Below are 19,124 nucleotides of genomic sequence, written 5' to 3'. Positions count from 1 at the left end.
CAGTAATAGTTTATAGTTTATCATGATTTGTTGGGTGGACTGGGCAGTTCATCTGCTGGTCTCTCCTGTGCTTACTCTTGTGGATGCTTTCAGGTGTTAGTTCCATCAGATCTGTGCAGATGAATCACGTTTGGTAGTTATCTGCAGTTATTGATTGGTACTGATTTTTCAAAAATCTGTGCTCTTACTTTGTAAATTAAAAAGAGTGAAATCGGGGCCTCCCTGGTGGCGCAAGGGGTTAAGATGCAGCACTGTGAAGGTATCCACAGCCACTGCAGCACAAGTTTGATCCCTGGCCAGGGAGGTGATGCAAATGGCGCAGCAGACCTCTCTTGTCTCGCCTGCTGCTCCCCTCAGCAGTGTATTTCAGTCAGTCTGCAGTTCTGTTCCCCACTCTGTCTCAGGTGAATCCTCTCACCCCCCACACCTCTGGCCTGTACCCCAGTTCTTGTATGCATAAATAAATAAATATTTTTTAAAAAGAGTGAAATCTTTTTTTTTTTATAAATTTTATTGTTATATTCCCCATACAATTGCAGCCCCCCCATTCTGACCCCAATCCCTCCCCTCCCGCCCCCGCCCCCCTAAAAGTGTCTCTGGTTCATAGTTTTTTGTTGATAAAAAAGAGTGAAATCTTGATATCATTTGATAATTTCCAAGAAAATAAGATAATGTGATGATGGATATTATTCAAAGAAGTTTGGCAAGAGTGCCAATCAGTGTTTTGATGGTTATGGTACAAATACAGAAACTCTTCTGAGTTTCTCTCTCTCCCCTATGCCTGGACTTGTCCCCAGTCATGTCCTAATGAGTGACCTGGTGATTATTAACATCCTATCTGTGTTTTCTAGAACCCTTGATCATGAACTTGAACCAGGGGTATATCGATGTTAGCTGACATCTGCATTCCATCATATCTAAAACAAAGAAATACAGAAAAAGCTGTATTCCATTTTCAAAAAAAAATAGATTTATTTAAATTATACAAGTAGTATTTGCTTATTTTGTAATTAAAAATACAAACATGTAGAAAGAATCTATCTCTTGTCAGTCCTCACATCTTCCTCAGTACATGTGGGTTAATTTATATTACAAAACTAGCTTTAAACCATACACATTATTTTATTTTCTTATGCTGTTTTCTGATATCTAAGGAGTGTTTCAGTCTCACCTCTAGTCAGGGCACACCCTCAATGTAGTCTCCCTCTGGTTGACTCTTGGGGGCAAAACAAGGGACCTCCTTTATTGCCATCTTGGTGGTATCATCCCTGCCCCTTTGTGATGAAAAGAAATATTTAATTGATGAACTTCAACTCATTAAAAAAACTTTATCGGATCATGTAGGGATTTGGGGTTGAAATTCAGAAGGAATGATAAAAGAGAAGGCGTGTTTAGAAAAAAATCCCTGTTGATAGCCATAATTAAAATCTCATCACATCCTATAGAGTTTAGAAGTGTTATTTGTATTCTAATTCTTTGGAAGATGCCTAACTGGATTTATGTTCTGGATTTATGTTCTGTCATACACAATGTGTGTGCCCATGTGTCTAGAGGGCACACTATCAAATATATTAAAAATTTTGTATGTACAATCATTACAGAGTTCAAAGTTTGAATTCTCAAATGGAAAAAAAGACAGAATGTCTTTAGTAAAAGCTTCCTTCAAAAGATAAAAGAGATTGTATGTCACTATGTTAGATTTAATATTAAGGGGTACCATGGTAGATTTGTAGGTAGATGTGATCAAACTATAATACTGTGGGCCCACAAAAGACAATTCTAGGTTTCCTTGAGAGAGTTCCAGAATAAGACCAACCTGTCTGACAAGTTTAGTGTACTCAACCTTGCCTCTGATTACCATAAATATAGGAATTATAGTCTTTCAGACTCAGGAAGTAATTACTTGGGGCAGGAAATTTCAAATTTGCTGAAATGTTTCTTCAACCCCTTACAATTCACTAGCACAGAGTACGCCCTCTGTCTTTCCCCTTCATACCATTCCTCTCCCCCAAAAAAGAAACTCTTATTCCATTTTAAGTGGTTCTCAACCCCGGATATTCATTAGAAATGGTGGTTGATTCAATTTCACCCCCCCTCCCTACAGTACATGTATATGGGTTCTACCTCAGAATAATTTACTCAAAATCTCAAAAGGTGGTGCCCTGTATTCATAGCCTCCCAGATGACTTTAGTGCATGAGTAAGGAATCACTGTATTAGGCTAATTGGCAATGGTTCACATTTTGGCACTACAGTAGAATCTCCTGAGGGAGCTTTAAAAAACAAACATGCAAAACCATTGCCCTGGCTCTATCCTAGATCAATTTGATTTAGACTCTCCAGAAATTTGGTCATCAGTATTTTGTAAAAGCTTTCCAAGTGATTCTCATGTACAAGAGTTAAGAATCACTGGTTTTTAGTGTAATCGTTTGCAAAGATATTTTCATTTTGTAAGACTTAGTGATTATAAGAAGTTGCATCCATGACTGAGTCAAAGACTGAAAAAAGTGCCAAAAAGATGTCTGTCTGCCTGTGCCACCACCATATCCCCTCTCCTTTCATATCCTCCCAAACCTAACTTCCCAGATAGATATTTCTTTGCCTACTTATCATTTTTTTAATTTAAATTTTATTTTTATATTCCCCATACAATTACAACCCCCTTATTTTGACCCCAATTCCTCCTTTCCCTGCCTCCCACCCCCCATAGAATGTCTCTGGTTCATAGTTGTTTGTTGATTTTGATATTTTCTTTCTTACAGTTATTCTTTTTTCTGGTCCCTTATTTAGGTTTTCTAGATTCCTGCTATGAGTGAGACCATCCGGTATTTTTCTTTTTCTTTCTGGCTTATTTCGCTGAGCATGATCCCTTCCAGTGCCATCCATGTTGCTGCAAATTGCATGTGTTTATCTTTTTTGAATGCTGAGTAATATTCCATGGTGTATATATATCACGTCTTCTTTGATGATTTCCAGCACACTGTTTTCTATTTCTCAAAACCCTTTGTTGTGGTTATAATAGCTTTGTCTTTATAGCATTTTGATGATTTAACCTTTTATTTTTTTTTCTGCCACCATCCCCTATTCCTGCTTGACCCTTTCTCTTCCCCTCCTCCCTTTTAACATCAAAAACTTCACTTAGTTTATTATTGTCCACTATTTATATAGAATTTTGTTTTGTCTTAATTATCTGCTAAGGTAAATGCTTGTCTTTGTCATTCTGATTTACTTTCCTCTGCGTAATTCCTTTGCCTGCCTTCTATTTTGCTATAAATTGCAACATTTCATCCTTTCTTACAGCAGAATAATATTCCATTGTGTGGGTTTACTACATTTTTTTTTTATTTAATCCTTTGTTATTGGGCACTTAGGTTCTTTTCATGTCTTGGCTCTATAAGTAATGTGCAAATTGTAGAGCATATAAATTTTTGAGATGATGGTTCCATGTTCTTCTGATGGATGCTCAAGAGTGACATTGCTAAGTCATGTAGTATTTCCACTTTTAGTTTTAAAAGGTAAATCCAGACTACTCTTCCAGGTGGTTGCACCACTTTACATTCCACCAGCAATGTGTTCAGTTCCTCTTTATCTGCATCCTTATAGAATTTATTGTTGGAGGTTTTTTCAGTGTGTACCATTCTTATTGGAGTGAGATGATAATTTGTGGTTTTGACTTGCATCTTCTTCATCAAAAGTGATGATGATCATTTTTCCATGTATTATTGGTCTTCTGGATATACTCTTTTGTGAATTGTCTCTTCAGAACTGCTGCCCATTCATTAATTTTTTTTCGTTGTTATTGTTAAACAAGTTTTTTTGTGTATCTTGGATTAACCTCTTGTCAATTGTATAATGTGTGAATATTCTCTCCCTTCAGTGAGATGCCCTTTTAATCTTCTTATATTTTATTTCCTGTGTTAAGTTTTTTTTTTTTCAATTTGAGGTACTCCCAGTAGTTTATTTTTATGTCCTTGCTCTAAGGATTGAGTCTCCTAGACATTTTTAGCACTAATGTGATTAAATGAATTTCCAGTGTTTCTTATATACATTTTATTGCTGTAGGTCATCTCTCTAAAACTCTAGTCCATTTTGAGTTTAATTTTGTGCATGGAGTTAGAGTTATCCAACGTTATTTTTTTGATTGCCTGTCCTGTTTTCCCAACACCATTTGTTAAGGAGACTTTCTCCATTGTATGGTCATAGCTCCTCTTTCATGAATTAAGTATTGATATATGCATGGATTTATTTCCAAGCTTACAATTCTGTACCATTGATCTATGAGTCTACTTTTTATTCCAGTATTATCTTGTTTTGGTTACTGTTACTTTATAGTATAATTTAAAGTCAGATAATGTGACACCTCCATTTATTCCTTTTTTCTCAGGATTGCTTTAGCTATTTGAGGCCTTTCATAGTTACACAAAAATTTTGATATTTTGTATTTCATTTCACTGAATAATATTGTTGGCACTTTAATGGAGATTGTGTTAAAGTTATATATCGTTTTTGGTTACTCATGATCATGGATTATCTCTCCATCTCCTTCTGTCATGATCTATCTTTCAATGTCACATAGATTTCATTGTATAATCCTACACCTCATGGTTAGGTTCATTCCAAGATTGATTCTTTTTGATTTCATTATTAATGGAATTATTTTCTTTATTGTTTTTGTTTTCATTATTGTTTGTATATATAAATGTAAACAATTTTTTGTATGTTGGTTGTGTAACCTGCCACTCTGTTGTATTCATTTATTGTTTCTAAGAGATTTTTTTTTTGGTGGAGTCTTCAGGGTTCCCCATATATATAGTATCATATTATGTATAGATAATGATCACTTCTTTTCCAACCTAGTTTCCTTTTATTTTCTGTCGTTGTCTGATTGCTGTACCTAAAACCTCTAATGCTTAGTTTTACAGAAGATGTGATAATGGTTATCCTTGTCTTGTTCCTGATCTTAAATGGAAAGTTTTAATCTGCACGCTTTCTAGAGCAGTTCATTTTAATTACTTTAAAATGCACTGTGGAAACATATTCATGCTAATAAATTTAGATCTAAGTTATAGTTTTTAATGAATACATACTGTAACATAATGTGATTGCACCATAATTTATTAATTTTTTCCCCCAGTGAAAGACATTTAAATTATTTTTAGAGTTTTGCCACTACAAACTGCTTAAATAGATAAATACCTTACAACTTCTGCTAAAATAAACAATTTTGCATATATATAGTTTGTCAGACATGAGGTTGCTGAGTCAGAATGTCAGTATATTTTTTATTTTAATAGATAATGTTGAATTGCTTTTCAAAATGGCAAAGATATGTATTTCAATAGTTTGAGATTGCATTTTCTATAACTTAACCATGTAAACAATTAAAAAATTATTTTATTTTATCAGAACAAATATATGTGGCTTACTCAGGAAAGTAGTATTGCAAGGCAGTAGTGTCTTTCCTTCTCCCTTGTTCTATTCTTAATGTTAAGCAACTTTCAGCTCTTTCAGTTGTTTCTTTTGGTTCATAGGTCTGCATATCTAAACATGCAAATGACTTAGACAATTCACTTTTACTTTTTGAAATGTAAATAAATAATCTCTTGATACGTCTATGACTTTGTGCTTTAAACCCCATATCCATCTGATTCTCACAGTATGGTCATGAACTTATTTCAAAATCTGTTGAATATATATGCACTGAAGTTTTTATTATGACTATGTTCATTAGAATTTTCACAGTAGACTAGTGTTTGTTGTCTAGTGTTTGTTTCTGGAGTAAATAATTACCTTAATTTTTTGTTTTGATTTCTCTGTATCTATCACTAATGTAGTGTTTTACCAAACATTTCAAGTTATCAGTTGCTATCAATATGATCAAAACACATCATATAATCCTAACTTTTATCTTGTTTTGCCTCATATTTTATAATTTATTTCATTAAAAATAATTAGGATCCTCTTTCATCTTGCTGCAACCTTGGTCTCATGAGACTATCCTTTACTGTCATTGTGAGGATAGTTTTTTCCTTTTTCTTATGAAAATCACCTATTTCCCGAGTTCCAGGTCTTTCCACATTGGGGTTTATGTGCTCATTGTGGTAGCGCATCTTCAATATGGGCTTTCTGAAAAAGACTATGAGTGAGATAAACTTCTGAGTTCTTACAAATATCTATTGTTTCCCCAGTTGACTATAAAATTCTAAGTTAGAAGTAATCTTCAGTTAGAATTTTGAATGAATTTCTCCCATATTTTCTCACACCGAGTGTTGCTGTTGATTAATTGAATATCAAATTAATTTGCTAATTTTTACCTGAAAGCTTTGTAGATCTTTATTGCTACTCTTTTAAAATTTTGTGATAATATACCTTTAACTGAACTAGACAAATAATAGACTCTTTCAATCTGAGAAACAATTAGTCTTTTCTGTCCTTATTACTTTGGCATTGGTCTTATTTGGTTGATGCTTTGATTTTTAAATAGTACGAAATGTTGGCTTTCTTGTTTTCTCTCTTTAGGGTCGTAGGTTTCAGTATTCACTACCATACTATGTACAGTTTCCACTCATAAATCCATTTTGCTTCTTTCAGAAAAAAGTTGCTAATTCTTGCCCAAGAACATCTTCTCTTCTTATTTAACAACAACAACAACAACAAAAAACCCCTTTCTGTAATGTAATTTTAGTGGGAACTTGGGGGGGAACTGAAGGTAAATAATGTATTTACCTTTATTCGGTCTTCTGTTTTTTATCTGAAGACATGTCAAGAATATCTTTAAAATGTTACCTGTCTCTGTTACACTTTTAAATGAACATAATACGGTTACACTTTACGTGTTTTGCCCTATTGAAATATTTTATAGCAATACCTGAATTTTCTTTTTTCCTTAAGTACTATCACACTTCCCTTTATTTGTTCAGTAAGTCTGCTTTTCTTAAAACCCAACTTTTATAATTTTCCTCTCTATGCTCATAAGAAAATCATTTTCAAGGCAAGCCTTTTTTATTCTATACGTTGATCTTAATTCAGTCTTTCACATAATGATGAATAGAAGTTTGTATTATTAAGTAGCATGCTTATGAAATAATCATTTTTTTTAAACGTAGTGCCAAGGTCAGTAGAGCATCCTAAGTGGAACTGGAGGAATAAATCAGGAAACCGTGATTTTGATGAATTGAACCACATCCTTCAAGAGAGCAAGAAACTGGGAAAAGCCCTTGAAAATCTCTCTCGAAGTAAGTTCATTTAATTGATTGTAATTGAAAATCCTAACCAATATTGAAGTAGAAACATATATTATTATTCCTGTAAGCCATTTACAACTTACTTATATTATAATTCCATGAGATACAGAGGAGTTCTAGGGTGTGAAATAAGGATTAATCTTGTGTATTACACAGATTCATGGGAATACTGGTTGTGTAGCACAGGTAAAGTTTTATACTCCCCCTGCCCATGGCTATCTACTCAGTATTTCTACATCGTCTCTGTTACCCAAGTCAGATATGTATCAAATGACATACTTTTTTTAATTTAAATATCCTCAGGTGTGGTCACCATAGTTTTCTCACCACCAAAGTAAGCCACATCCCTCCACCACACTGCTAATGATATCCTATTCATGCTCTTCTTAATTGAATTGTTTCATACTATTTAATACACATACTATTGCCTTCACGAGTTTTTGATGCTTCTAAACCTTGTAAGGATAGTAATTGGTCAGTTTCTTAGGATCTTTACAGAGCCTAGTGTAGTGCCTTGTAATATACCCTTTAATAAAAGCAATGACTAATTTAACAGTCTGAATTAGAAATTTTGTTCTGCTTCCTAATAGTAACATTTAGGTAAATCATTTTAACCTCTGTGAGTCTTTCAGTTCTCTCTTCTTTTAAGCAGGAAGACATGATTGCATCTCCTTCTGGTAGCTTTAAAGGTTTAAAATGATAATAGTAAAATTTGTAGTTGGAGAGTAGCTAAAACATTAGCAGATTCTAGTGGATTATATTTTATATTTGTATTTTTTAAGAGTATAGTTTACTAGTTGTGTGATTTGTAGCAAAGTTAAAATTGAAAAAAAATGTATATAATGTGAATTATAAGGTATTTTATATGAATTTGTATAATTACACATATTTCAAAATTATGTTTTATTGTATTATGAATATATATGTAGACAAAGACAGAGGGAAGAGATATTTAATTTTTCATACCTCTTCATTCATAAATCAAAACAATCTTTTTTAGACTTGTCAAACTAATCCATCTAGAAAGCTGACTTGCCTTTTAAGGATACTATGATTTTGCCATTAAAGGAAACTCTGTTCTGAATTCAAGAAAAGTATGCTTTTGATTAGATTTTTCTTTTGAAACTAATAATGGTAAAGCAAGTTTTCAGATCATTATTAGTTTTCAGACATTTTCTTAAAAAATATAGTATGACAAATACTTATATTGATATGTCTAACTTTTCTCCTTTGAACAAAGCCTGTGACTCTTTGTAGTCTCTCAAGTCATCTAATAATATGAATTAAAGGAAAGGGAATTGAAGAATATAGCTAAATTATTACAGACATCATCACATAAAATCTTGGTCTACTTTGTCCTTTAAGATAGGACAACTGCCTTGAAAACTGTTGTTTTATCATTGCTAATTTTTAAGAAATATTTGGTCTATCTCTAAAACATTTTGTTAATCAGATTTGAATTAATTTAAATTGCACACTTGCCTAAATCTCTTGCCTGTCAAGTTTCAAGATATGGTATGTTCCAGGCAAAACTGATTGTGACCCTATAGATAGAGACTTGCTACTGAGTCTTTTGATCAGAAGCTAGTGGTGGGGATGGGGAAGATATAGTGGGGGTTTATTTAATTCTTGCAAGGAAATCTGTTGAAAAAGAAATGGCTTGGGGCACTCATTGGTAAGGAGAGTTGAAGTGGTTGAGTATTATACTCAGGACACAGCTGGGCCAAAGAAACCATTAGGTGAGTCAGCAGCTCAGACAGAATAAGGTGTAACATTCAGCTTCTGTGTCTCTGATTGAGGGTTGCTTGTGGCTTCATTTGATGTTTGATTTTTTTGGGGGGAGGGTCCATTTTTTGTGGCTTCAATGGTGGGGTAGGAATTGGTCGCATAGGGAGTGCTTGCTCTTTTCTCCTTTGAGATTTGTTGTAGTTATATTCTTGGGGTTAACTGAGTTTCTGTGATTTTTGTTGAGTTTTAATATTGAATTCTTGTCTAAGGCCTAATAAATGACTAACTACCAGATTATCAGTTTGTTGGAGATTATCAGCGGCTGCTATGAAATATAGCTTTACCATTTATTGTAGATTTAGTGGTCAGGTTGCATAGAATTCAACTTTGTGATCACAGATTTGTTTTTCCATCATACTTAAATACAATGTCCTTTGCTATTGACTGATCTTGTTTGACTCTTACAATAGCTTCAGGTTGGTAATTCTCTAATTTGGTGGTAACTTTATTACCCATTGTTTTATTTACTAGAAAGGCATAGGGCATGGACGTTTTCTTCAAGTATGGTCAAAAGGAATATTTAATGTTTTGATATTGTGGACCTTCCCCCTCCAGTGTCATAGCTATTAATAGAAAAAAGCTTGAAAGTTTTTAGTAATCTCCTAATTTTAACACAGTCTCTAAAGGTATTTTTCTCTAAAAAGCTTTGTCATATTTTCCACTATAAAGTTAATGCTTTTCTCCTTGTAGTTAATAAATATCCTCTGAGAGATACTTTAAAAATATCATTTTTCATGAAATATCATTTTTCATATATTCCCCCACTAATTTCAGCCTTCCTTGGTCAATATTGTCTGAAATAAGTATTATTATGATAATCTATTGGTTATTTTCTAATTCTCTCATTTCTTTATTTGCTGTAATTCTTCTTTAATGAAGAGATGGAATGATTGATTCCCCCAAATCAAAAGTCCTTACTTACCTTTGCTTCTGACTGGTCTTATTTATGTTTATCTAATATTTAGATATGTGTGTGGACATGCATGTTGATGTGGATATTAATGTAAGCATAGGTAAAATCATACCAATATCGATGTGAAGACAATTAAACATACAGTTGGTACACCATATTTGTAAGTTTTACATCCAAGGATTTAGTCAACTATGGATGGAAAATATGAACTATGTAGTTAGAGCTACAATGATTGTGTCTGTACTAAACATATATAGACATATTGTTAGTATTCCCTAAACAATATAGCATAACAACTATTTATTTATTTATTTATTTTTAAAGATTCATTCATTTATGCATACAAGAGCTGGGGTGCAGGCCAGAGATGCGGGGGGTGAGAGGATTCACCAGAGACAGAGTGGGGAACAGAACAGAACAGGCAGATTGACTGAAATACACTGCTGAGGGGAGCAGTGGGCGAGTCAGGAGAGGTCTGCTGCGCTGTGTAGGTTGTTCCCTGACCGGCTGGGGATCGAACTCATGCTACCGAGGCTGTGGATTGCTTCACAGTGCGGCACTTTAACCCCTTGCACCGCCAGGGAGGCCCACAACTATTTAGATAATATTTGCATTATATTAGTTATTAGTAGCCTAGACGTGATTTGAAATACATGGAAGGATGTGTGTAGGTTTATGCAAATAGTGTACCATTTTATTTATTTTTTACAGCTATCCACCTTTATTTTTATTTTAACATTTATCATTTTTTACATTTTTTAGACAATATTTGCTTCCCCCCATACCCTCAGAATGAGTCCCCATAGAATCTCCTTCCCCAAGGCACCCATGAACCATCACCATGTTAGGGGGAAAGGATGTTCTGAGCTAATCCCATACAGGCTTTGTGGACCCCACCCCCACTCCAGACCAAAGTCATCAAGACATTGGGAAAGACAAATCCTGTCACCACCAAAGGGAAGGTGGCTGGGACCTGAGGGTGGAGTTAAGCAGCCAGGTTGGGTATAAAAAACCAAACACTTGGGCCTTGGGGGCTAATAGCTCGCTCTGTCGCTCGCCTCCTGGCTTCACGGCTCCTGGCTTGCGGCCAGCTCTCAGGGTGCCATTTGGGATTCCAGATCGGCGGATCAAGTAGGACTCATTTAAAACTTTGTCTCCCGCTTTTCTCCCTGAGCTGTACATTTCCTCATTTGCCCTTCCCTTGTAAATAAACCTTTTATTAACCTTTCATGTGTGCCTGCAGTAGAGCATTGATAAGTCCTTTTAAGGGCGCGGGTGAGGACCCACAGTCAGGCACCCCGTTTTGTATCGGGGCTGCCCTATAACAACCACAGTCCACTGTGCTCCTCCCTCCCTCCCTCTCACCCCTCTCCCTCCTCCTCCCTTGCAGTATGTCTCTGGTTTATAATTGTCTGTTTTTGCTTTGTTGTGTTTTGTACTGTTACTATTTTTTTTTTACAATGATGTCTTATATTACAATATGTCTATATTCCTGTTATAAGTGAAACCATCTGATATTTTTCTTTTTCCTTCTGGCTTATTTTACCAAGCATAATTCCTTCTAGCTCCATCCACGTTGCTGTGAATGGCATGAGCTTATCTTTTATGATTGCTGAATAATATTCCACTGTGTATATATACCGCATCTTCTTGATCCAGTCATCTGTTTTTGGGCATTTGCATTGTTTACAGGTTTTACCTATTGTAAATAGTGCTGCAATAAACATAGGGGTGTAGGTGTTCTTTTGAATCACTGCTTTTGTGTCCTTTGAGTAGATCCATAGTAGTGGAATTGCTGGATCGTATGGTAGCTCCATTTTTAGTAGACTGAAGAACCTTCAGACAGCTTTCCATAGTGGTTGGACCAGTTTGCACTCCCACCAGCAATGTAGGAGAGTTCCTTTTTCACCACCTCCTCGCCAGCATTTCTTGTTGCTTGTTTTTTTTATATGTGCCATTCTTACTGGTATAAGGTGGTATCTCAGTGCGGTTTTGATTTGCATTTCCCTGATGATAAGGGATGTTGAACATTTTTTCATATGTCTGTTGGCCATTTGCATTTCCTCTTTGGAGAAATGTCTTTTGAGTTCTTCTGCCCATTTCTTGACTGGATGGTTTATTTTGTTTTTGTTGAGCTGTGTGAGTTCTTTGTATATCTTTGTGATCAGTTCCTTAGAGTTGAACAGAGTGCAAAGATTTTTCCCAATCAGTGGGGTGTCTCTCTGTTTTGGTTAATGTCTCTTTGGCTGTACAGAAGCTTTTCAGTTTGATGTAATCTCATGGTGTTTATCTTTGCCTTCACTATCACTGCTTTGGGTAATGAGTCTTTAAAGATGTTTCTGAAATGTATGTCTTGTAGTGTTTTACCTATATTTTCTTCTATGTATTTTATGGTTTCAGGACTTATGTCCAGTTCTGTTATCCATTTTGAGTTGATTTTTGTGCATGGTGAGAGGTAGTGGTCTAATTTCATTTTTTTTGCATGTGGAGGTCCAATTTTCCTAGCACCATTTATTGAACAAACTGTCCATGTTCCATTGCATATTCTTTGCTCCTTTGTCACAGATTAGTTGTTCATATAAGTGTGGCTTATTGAACAAACTGTCCATGTTCCATTGCATATTCTTTGCTCCTTTGTCACAGATTAGTTGTTCATATAAGTGTGGCTTAAATACCAAACTGTTTTAATTATTATGGCTTTGCAGTATAGCTTAAAGTTTGGAAGTGTGCTACCTCCTTTCTCCTTTGTTTTCATCAGTAGAGCTTTGGCTATTCGTGTTTTTTTGTGGTTCCATATGAATTTCATCAGTATTTGTTCTATTTCTTTGAAGATGTCATTGGGATTTTTATTGGAATAGCATTGAATCTGTATACTGCTTTTGGGAGGATGGCCATTTTAATAATGTTGATTCTTCTAATCCATGAGTAGGGGATATCTTTCCATTTCTTGGTGTCTTCTATTTCTTTTAACAGTGTTTTATAATTTTCATTGTATAGATATTTCACCTCTTTTGTTAGGTTTATTCCCAAGTATTTGATTTTTTTGGTTTCAATTATAAAAAAGGATGGTTTTCTTGATTTCTTCTTCTTCCAATTGATTGTTTGTGTACAGGAAAATAGTATACCATTTTATATTAAAGGCTTGATCATCCTTGATTTTGCTGTCCATAATGGTTCGGGGAAATTCCTTGGCAGACTCCAAGAGATGAATATCTGTCCCATAGCTAATTCATACCTTTTACTTATCCCCATTAGATTTTTTGCTTCCTTGGCACAGGATCAACTTACACCTTGGCTCCCCAACATGGAGCACAGTGATTAGCACATAATTTAGTTGTGATTTGCTAAATGAGCACCACGTGTGGTTCCATTGCTTCCTGGCCCATTTTCACTCTACCTTTTTCACTGCAGATTGGCCTCTGAGTCTTAAAGTATTGACCTTTGATATCAGCTTACATGGATTTTAGCATTGTACATTTGATTACCATGCTGAGAACTTGGACTGTCACTTATCTATAGAAAGAGTTATGCTTAAAACTAGATAAGTAGGAAAATAACTGACCAAACTAAATGCTAAGGAGCAGCAGTTCCCTATTGTGTGACATTGGTCAACATAATCCTTTGTTTAGTGAGATACTGTTCCCAAGTAGCAGGGCCACCCATGTTTTCTCAGCCTAATGCTTTTGCTGCTTTTAGCAGTTTTCTCTAAAGTGAGCATAGATAGCATATCTTTAGTTTATCTTTGCTCTACACATTACAGTTCATGTGAAAATACTGACTAGCTGCAGCTATTAGGAGAGCAAAGGACAGATATTTAAGTTCCATGATTGATAATAGCAATTTGAACTCAACCTGAAAACAATAACCTATGACTTATTTAGTTCATCAATGATGAGCATACCCCAAAAGTCTTACTTTTTCTGAAAAATAGGCTGAAGAGAGAGAATAACAGCCTATGAAAAAAAAGTAGAAGCAGATAGTATTACAGAGTTTGTTAATTCATTCCCATATTCATTTATCTAGTCTTCAGACATTTATGTGGAAATTCAAAGATGAATAGCATGTACACTCAGATGTCAAGTTTATCTTTTAGTAGGAGAAAGCAGATATAAAAGCAGAACGTCAAAGCCTTGTAAAAGGTCGGATAACAGAGCTATGCGAGCAAAGAAGTCTCCAACAAGAGGGTGATCTTCCTTATGGAGAATATATCTGAATAGAGTCTAGATTGATAAATAGGTAAAGCTAAGATAAAAGTAGAGTGAAGATGTGCAATGGGGAGAGAATTTTTTGACTGAAAGAAGTGATGTGTGTTAAAAGGTATTACAAAGAAAGGAAATTTTGTATTGTTGATGCATAAAGGGTTAAACAACTAATAAAGACAATGAAGACTGAAGTCTAGGTAGCAGGAGAGTCAGGGAATGGGACAACTGTACTATAGGGATCTTTTAAAGAAGCAATGATCCTGTGTTTTCCTGGCATAGCATGGAGGATAAAATTGATATGATCCTTGCCTGAAGGCAAAGACAAGATGAGGAAGGTCTAAAATTGAATAGTCATGGGATAGAAAAGAGCTGATGAGTTTATGAAAGTGTAAAGATTATATGACTAAGACTCAATGATTGATAAGAAAGATGAAAATAAAGAGATAAGGATGTGCATGTTTTAGCATTTAGTTTTCTTTATAAATAAGGTCATTGGGTGTTGCCCCTAGCTAATACAGGAACTCAAGAGGGCTTAAGAGAGGAGGAGTGTTATGTTTCAAACACCAGTTTCAGATATTCAGATACCTTACTGATAGCCAGATGGTATGGGTAGCTCTCTGTTCTCAGCAGTCAAAGATGGATAGGTAGGTAGGTAGGTAGGTAGGTAGATGGATATGTAATTTGGAGAGGTTTGGTTAGAATATAGATGTTTTATTCTTTAGTGCATAGGGAAAGGCACACATGCACACTAGCACACACACACACACCATCAATATTTGAGATTCAGATAGGAAAATAATCTAATTGAGGAGACTGAAAAGGATTTATCAGAGAAACAAGATACAAATCACCATAGATATTTTCAAGAAAAGCAAGGAGGAAAATATAATGGGGGGAAAAAAATCAATGTGTTCAGAGTGGCAGATAATTTCTTAAGAAAATATGAGGATAGGGCCTCCCCTGGTAGTGCAGCGATTGAGTGATGGGCTGTGAAGATGCCCTCAGGCTCTGTATCACTGGTTTGATCCCCGGCTGCCAGCGAGGATCCCACATGGCTCGCAGACCTCTCCTGCTGCGCACTGCTTCCCTCAGCAGTGTATTTCGTCACTCTGCCTGTTCTGTTCCCCACTCTGGCTCTGGTGAATTCGCTCACCCTCCCGTGCTTCTTTTTTTTTTTTTCCCCGAAAGTATAGTGAGTTTGTTCTTTTTATTTTTTTATTTTTTAAATAAATTTTATTTTTATATTCCCCATACAATTGCAACCCTCTTATTTTGACTCTAATCCCTGCCCTCCCCTTACCTCATCCCCCATAGAGCGTCTTTGGTTCATAGTTTGTTGATTTTGATTTTCACTTTTTTATAGGTATTCATTTTCCTGGTCCCTTATTTAAGTTTTCTAGATTCCTGCTATGAGTGAGACCATCCGGTATTTTTCTTTTTCTTTCTGGCTTATTTTGCTGAGCATGATCCCTTCCAGCACCATCCATGTTGCTGCAAATTGCATGCGTTTATCTTTTTTGAATGCTGAGTAATATTCCATGGTGTATATGTACCACATCTTCTTGATCCAGTCATCTATTTTTGGGCATTTGGGTTGTTTCCAAAGCTTAGCTATTATAAACAGTGCTGCTATAAACATAGGGGTGCAGGTGCTCTTTGGAATTGATGTTTCTGTGTCCTTTGGGTAAATACCTAGGAGTGGAATTGCTGGATCATACGGAAGCTCTATGTTTAGTAGGTCCAGAAATCTCGACACAGCTCTCCATAGTGGTTGGATCAGTGTGCACTCCCACCAGCAGTGCAGGAGAGTTCCTTTTTCTCCACATCCTCGCCAACATTTGTTGTTGCTAGTTTTTTTAATATGTGCCATTCTCACTGGTGTAAGATGGTATCTCATGGTAGTTTTGATTTGCATTTCCCTGATTACAAGTGATATTGAACATTTTTTCATATGCCTGTTGGCCATTTGCATTTCCTCTTCAGCCAAGTTTCTTTTTAGCTCTTCTGCCCACTTTTTGACTGGATTATTTTCTTTGTTTGTGTTGAGTCTCATCAGCTCTTTGCAGATTTTTGTGATCAGTCCTTTATCATTAGTGTTGTGTGCAAAAATGTTCTCCCAGTCATTGTGGTTTCTCTTTGTTTTTGTTATTGTCTCTTTTGCTGTACAGAAGCTCTTTAATTTGATGTAGTCCCAGCTGTTTATCTTTGCCTTCACTATCACTGCTTTGGGTGATGTGTCTGTAAAGATGTCTTTGATGTGCATATCACGTAGTGTTTCTCCTATATTTCCTTCTATGTATTTTATGGTTTTAGGTCTTATGTCTAGTTCTTTAATCCATTTTGAGTTGATTTTTGTGTATGGTGTGAGGTAGTGGTCAAGCTTCATTCTTTTGCATGTAGCGACCCAGTTTTCCCAGCACCATTTATTGAACAAACTTTCTTTGCTCCAATGCATATTTTTTGCTCTTTTGTCAAAGATAAGTTGACCATAAATCTGTGGGTTTATTTCTGGATTTTCTATTCGATTCCATTGGTCTGTGTGTCTGTTCTTGGTCCAATACCATGCAGTTTTGATGATTATGCCTTTTTAGTATAGTTTTAAGTCTGGAAGTGTGATGCCTCCATTCCCTTGTTTTTTTTTCAGTAGATCTTTGACTTTTCGGGGTTTTTGGTGATTCCATATGAATTTCATCAATAATTGTTCTATTTCTTTGAAGAATGACATTGAAATTTTGATTGGAATAGCATTGAATCTGTATATTGCTTTTGATAGGGATGTCCATTTTAATAATGTTTATTCTTCCAATCCATGAGCAGGGGATGTCTTTCCATTTCTTTGTATCTTCTTCTATTTCTTTTAACAGTGTTTTATAGTTTTCTTTGTATAGGTCCTTTACCTCTTTTGTTAGATTTATTACCAAGTATTTGATTTTTTTTTGTTTTGATAATAAAAGGGATGGTTTTTTTTATTTCTTCTTCTTCAGATTTATTGTTTGTGTATAGGAAGGCTACTGACTTTTGCGTGTTTATTTTGTATCCTGCCACTTTACTGAACTGATTGATGAGTTGAATTAGTTTTTCTGTGGAGTTTTGGGGGTTCTCTATGTATATTATATCATCCGCAAATAGTGATAGTTTGACGTCTTCTTTTCCTAATTGGATTCCTTGTATGTCTTTCTCTTGTCTTATTGCTCTGGCTAGGACTTCCAGTATTATATTGAAAAGCAGTGGTGAGAGTGGACATCCTTGTCTTGTTCCAGATCTTAATGAAAATGCTTTCAGCTTTTCACCATTGAGAATGATACTGGCTGTTGGCTTGTCATAGATGGCCTTTATGATGTTGAGGTATGTTCCTTGTATCCCAAGAATTTCAAGGGCTTTTATCATGAATGGGTGTTGCACTTTGTCGAAAGCTTTCTCAGCATCTATTGATATTATCATATGGTTTTTATATTTCTTTTTGTTGATGTGTTGGATAACGTTGATTGATTTTCGGATGTTAAACCATCCTTGTGTCCCTGGAATGAATCCTACTTGGTTGTGGTGAATTATCTTATGGATATATTGTTCGATTCTGATAGCTAAAATTTTATTGAGGATTTTTGCATCAGTGTTCGTTAGGGAGATTGGCCTGTAGTTTTCCTTTTTTGTGTTGTCCTTGTTCGGTTTTGGTATTAGTGTAATGTTGGCTTCATAGAACGTGTTTGGTATTGTCCCTTCCTTCTCAATTTTTTGGAGGAGTTTGTGAAGGATAGGCACTAATTCGTCTTTGAATGTTTGTTAGAATTTATTTGTAAATCCATCAGGTCCTCGGCTTTTGTTTTGGGGTGGTTTTTGATTACCATTTCAATTTCGCTGCTTGTAATTGGTCTGTTTAGGTGTTCTATTTCTTCTTTATCTAGCTTTGGGTGATTGTAGAGTTGTAGGAATTTGTCCTTCTCCTCTAGATTGTTGAACTTGTTTCTATATAACTGTTCATAGTAGCTACTGATTATTCTTTTGATTTCTGCTGTGTCCGTTGTGATTTCTCCTCTTTCATTGATGATCCTGTTTATTTGTGCTTTCTCCCTTTTTTCCTTTGTGAGCCTGGGTAGGGGTTTGTCTATTTTATTGATTTTTTTTCAAAGAACGAGCTCTTGGTTTCATTGATCTTTTGGATTGTTTTTTTTAGTTTCAATTTCATTTATTTCTGCTTTGGTTTTTTATTATTTCTTTTCTTCTACTGGTTGTGGGGTTTTTTGGTTGTTCCTTTTCTAGATCTTTGAGCTTCGAGATTAGGTTGTTTCTTTGCGTTCTTTCTTGTTTCTTGATGTGAGCCTCTATTGCTATCTATTTTCCTCTTATTACTGCTTTTGCTGCATCCCATACATTTAGGAAATTGGTGTCCTCCTTGTCATTCAATTCAAAGAATTTTTTAATTTCTTCTTTGATCTCCTCATTAGTCCAGTGGTCTTCCAGTAGTGTGGTTTTCAATCTCCATGAGGTAGGAGAGTTCCTTGCCTTCTTTTTATGGTTTATTTCTAGTTTGATGCCTTCATGGTCAGAAAAGATGGTTGGTATGATTTCAATCTTGGTGTATCTGTTGATGTTTGTCTTGTGTCCCAGTATGTGATCGATCCTGGAGAATGATCCGTGTGCACTTGAGAAAAATGTGTACTCCAATTTTTTTGGATTTAGTGTTCTATAGATGTCTGTTATGCCCAGGTGCTCTTGATCCTTATTTAGAGCTTTAGTGTCTTTACTTATTTTTTGTCTTGTTGATCTATCCATTGTTGATAGTGGTGTGTTGAAGTCCCCCACTACATATGTGTTTTCTCTGATGTCCGTTTTCAGAGATGACAATAGATGTCTGATATATTTTGGTGCTCCTTCGTTTGGTGAATATATGTTAATGAGTGTTATTTCTTCTTGAAGTATTGTCCCCTTGATCATAGTGTAGTGACTGTTGGGGTCTCTTTTTATCTTTTTGAGTTTGAAA

General features: G+C 35.3%; 1 protein-coding gene across 1 annotated transcript in view; it reads left to right on the top strand.

The window, feature by feature from the left end:
* The window catches only part of LOC311168025 (uncharacterized protein C8orf34 homolog), a gene marked incomplete at both ends in the record, with an annotated part of 338,634 nt that overhangs the window by 79,096 nt on the left and 240,414 nt on the right, over window positions 1–19,124 (top strand). The window contains 1 exon segment of the mRNA XM_084229301.1: window positions 7,106–7,234. Coding sequence (XP_084085427.1) covers window positions 7,106–7,234 — 129 coding nt within the window.

The sequence above is a fragment of the Talpa europaea genome (genome assembly GCF_964194135.1).
Source record: "Talpa europaea genome assembly, chromosome: 3".
In the NCBI taxonomy this organism is placed as follows: domain Eukaryota; kingdom Metazoa; phylum Chordata; class Mammalia; order Eulipotyphla; family Talpidae; genus Talpa; species Talpa europaea.
Note: the sequence above shows the minus strand (reverse complement) of the source record. Positions and strands in the feature narration are given on the sequence as shown.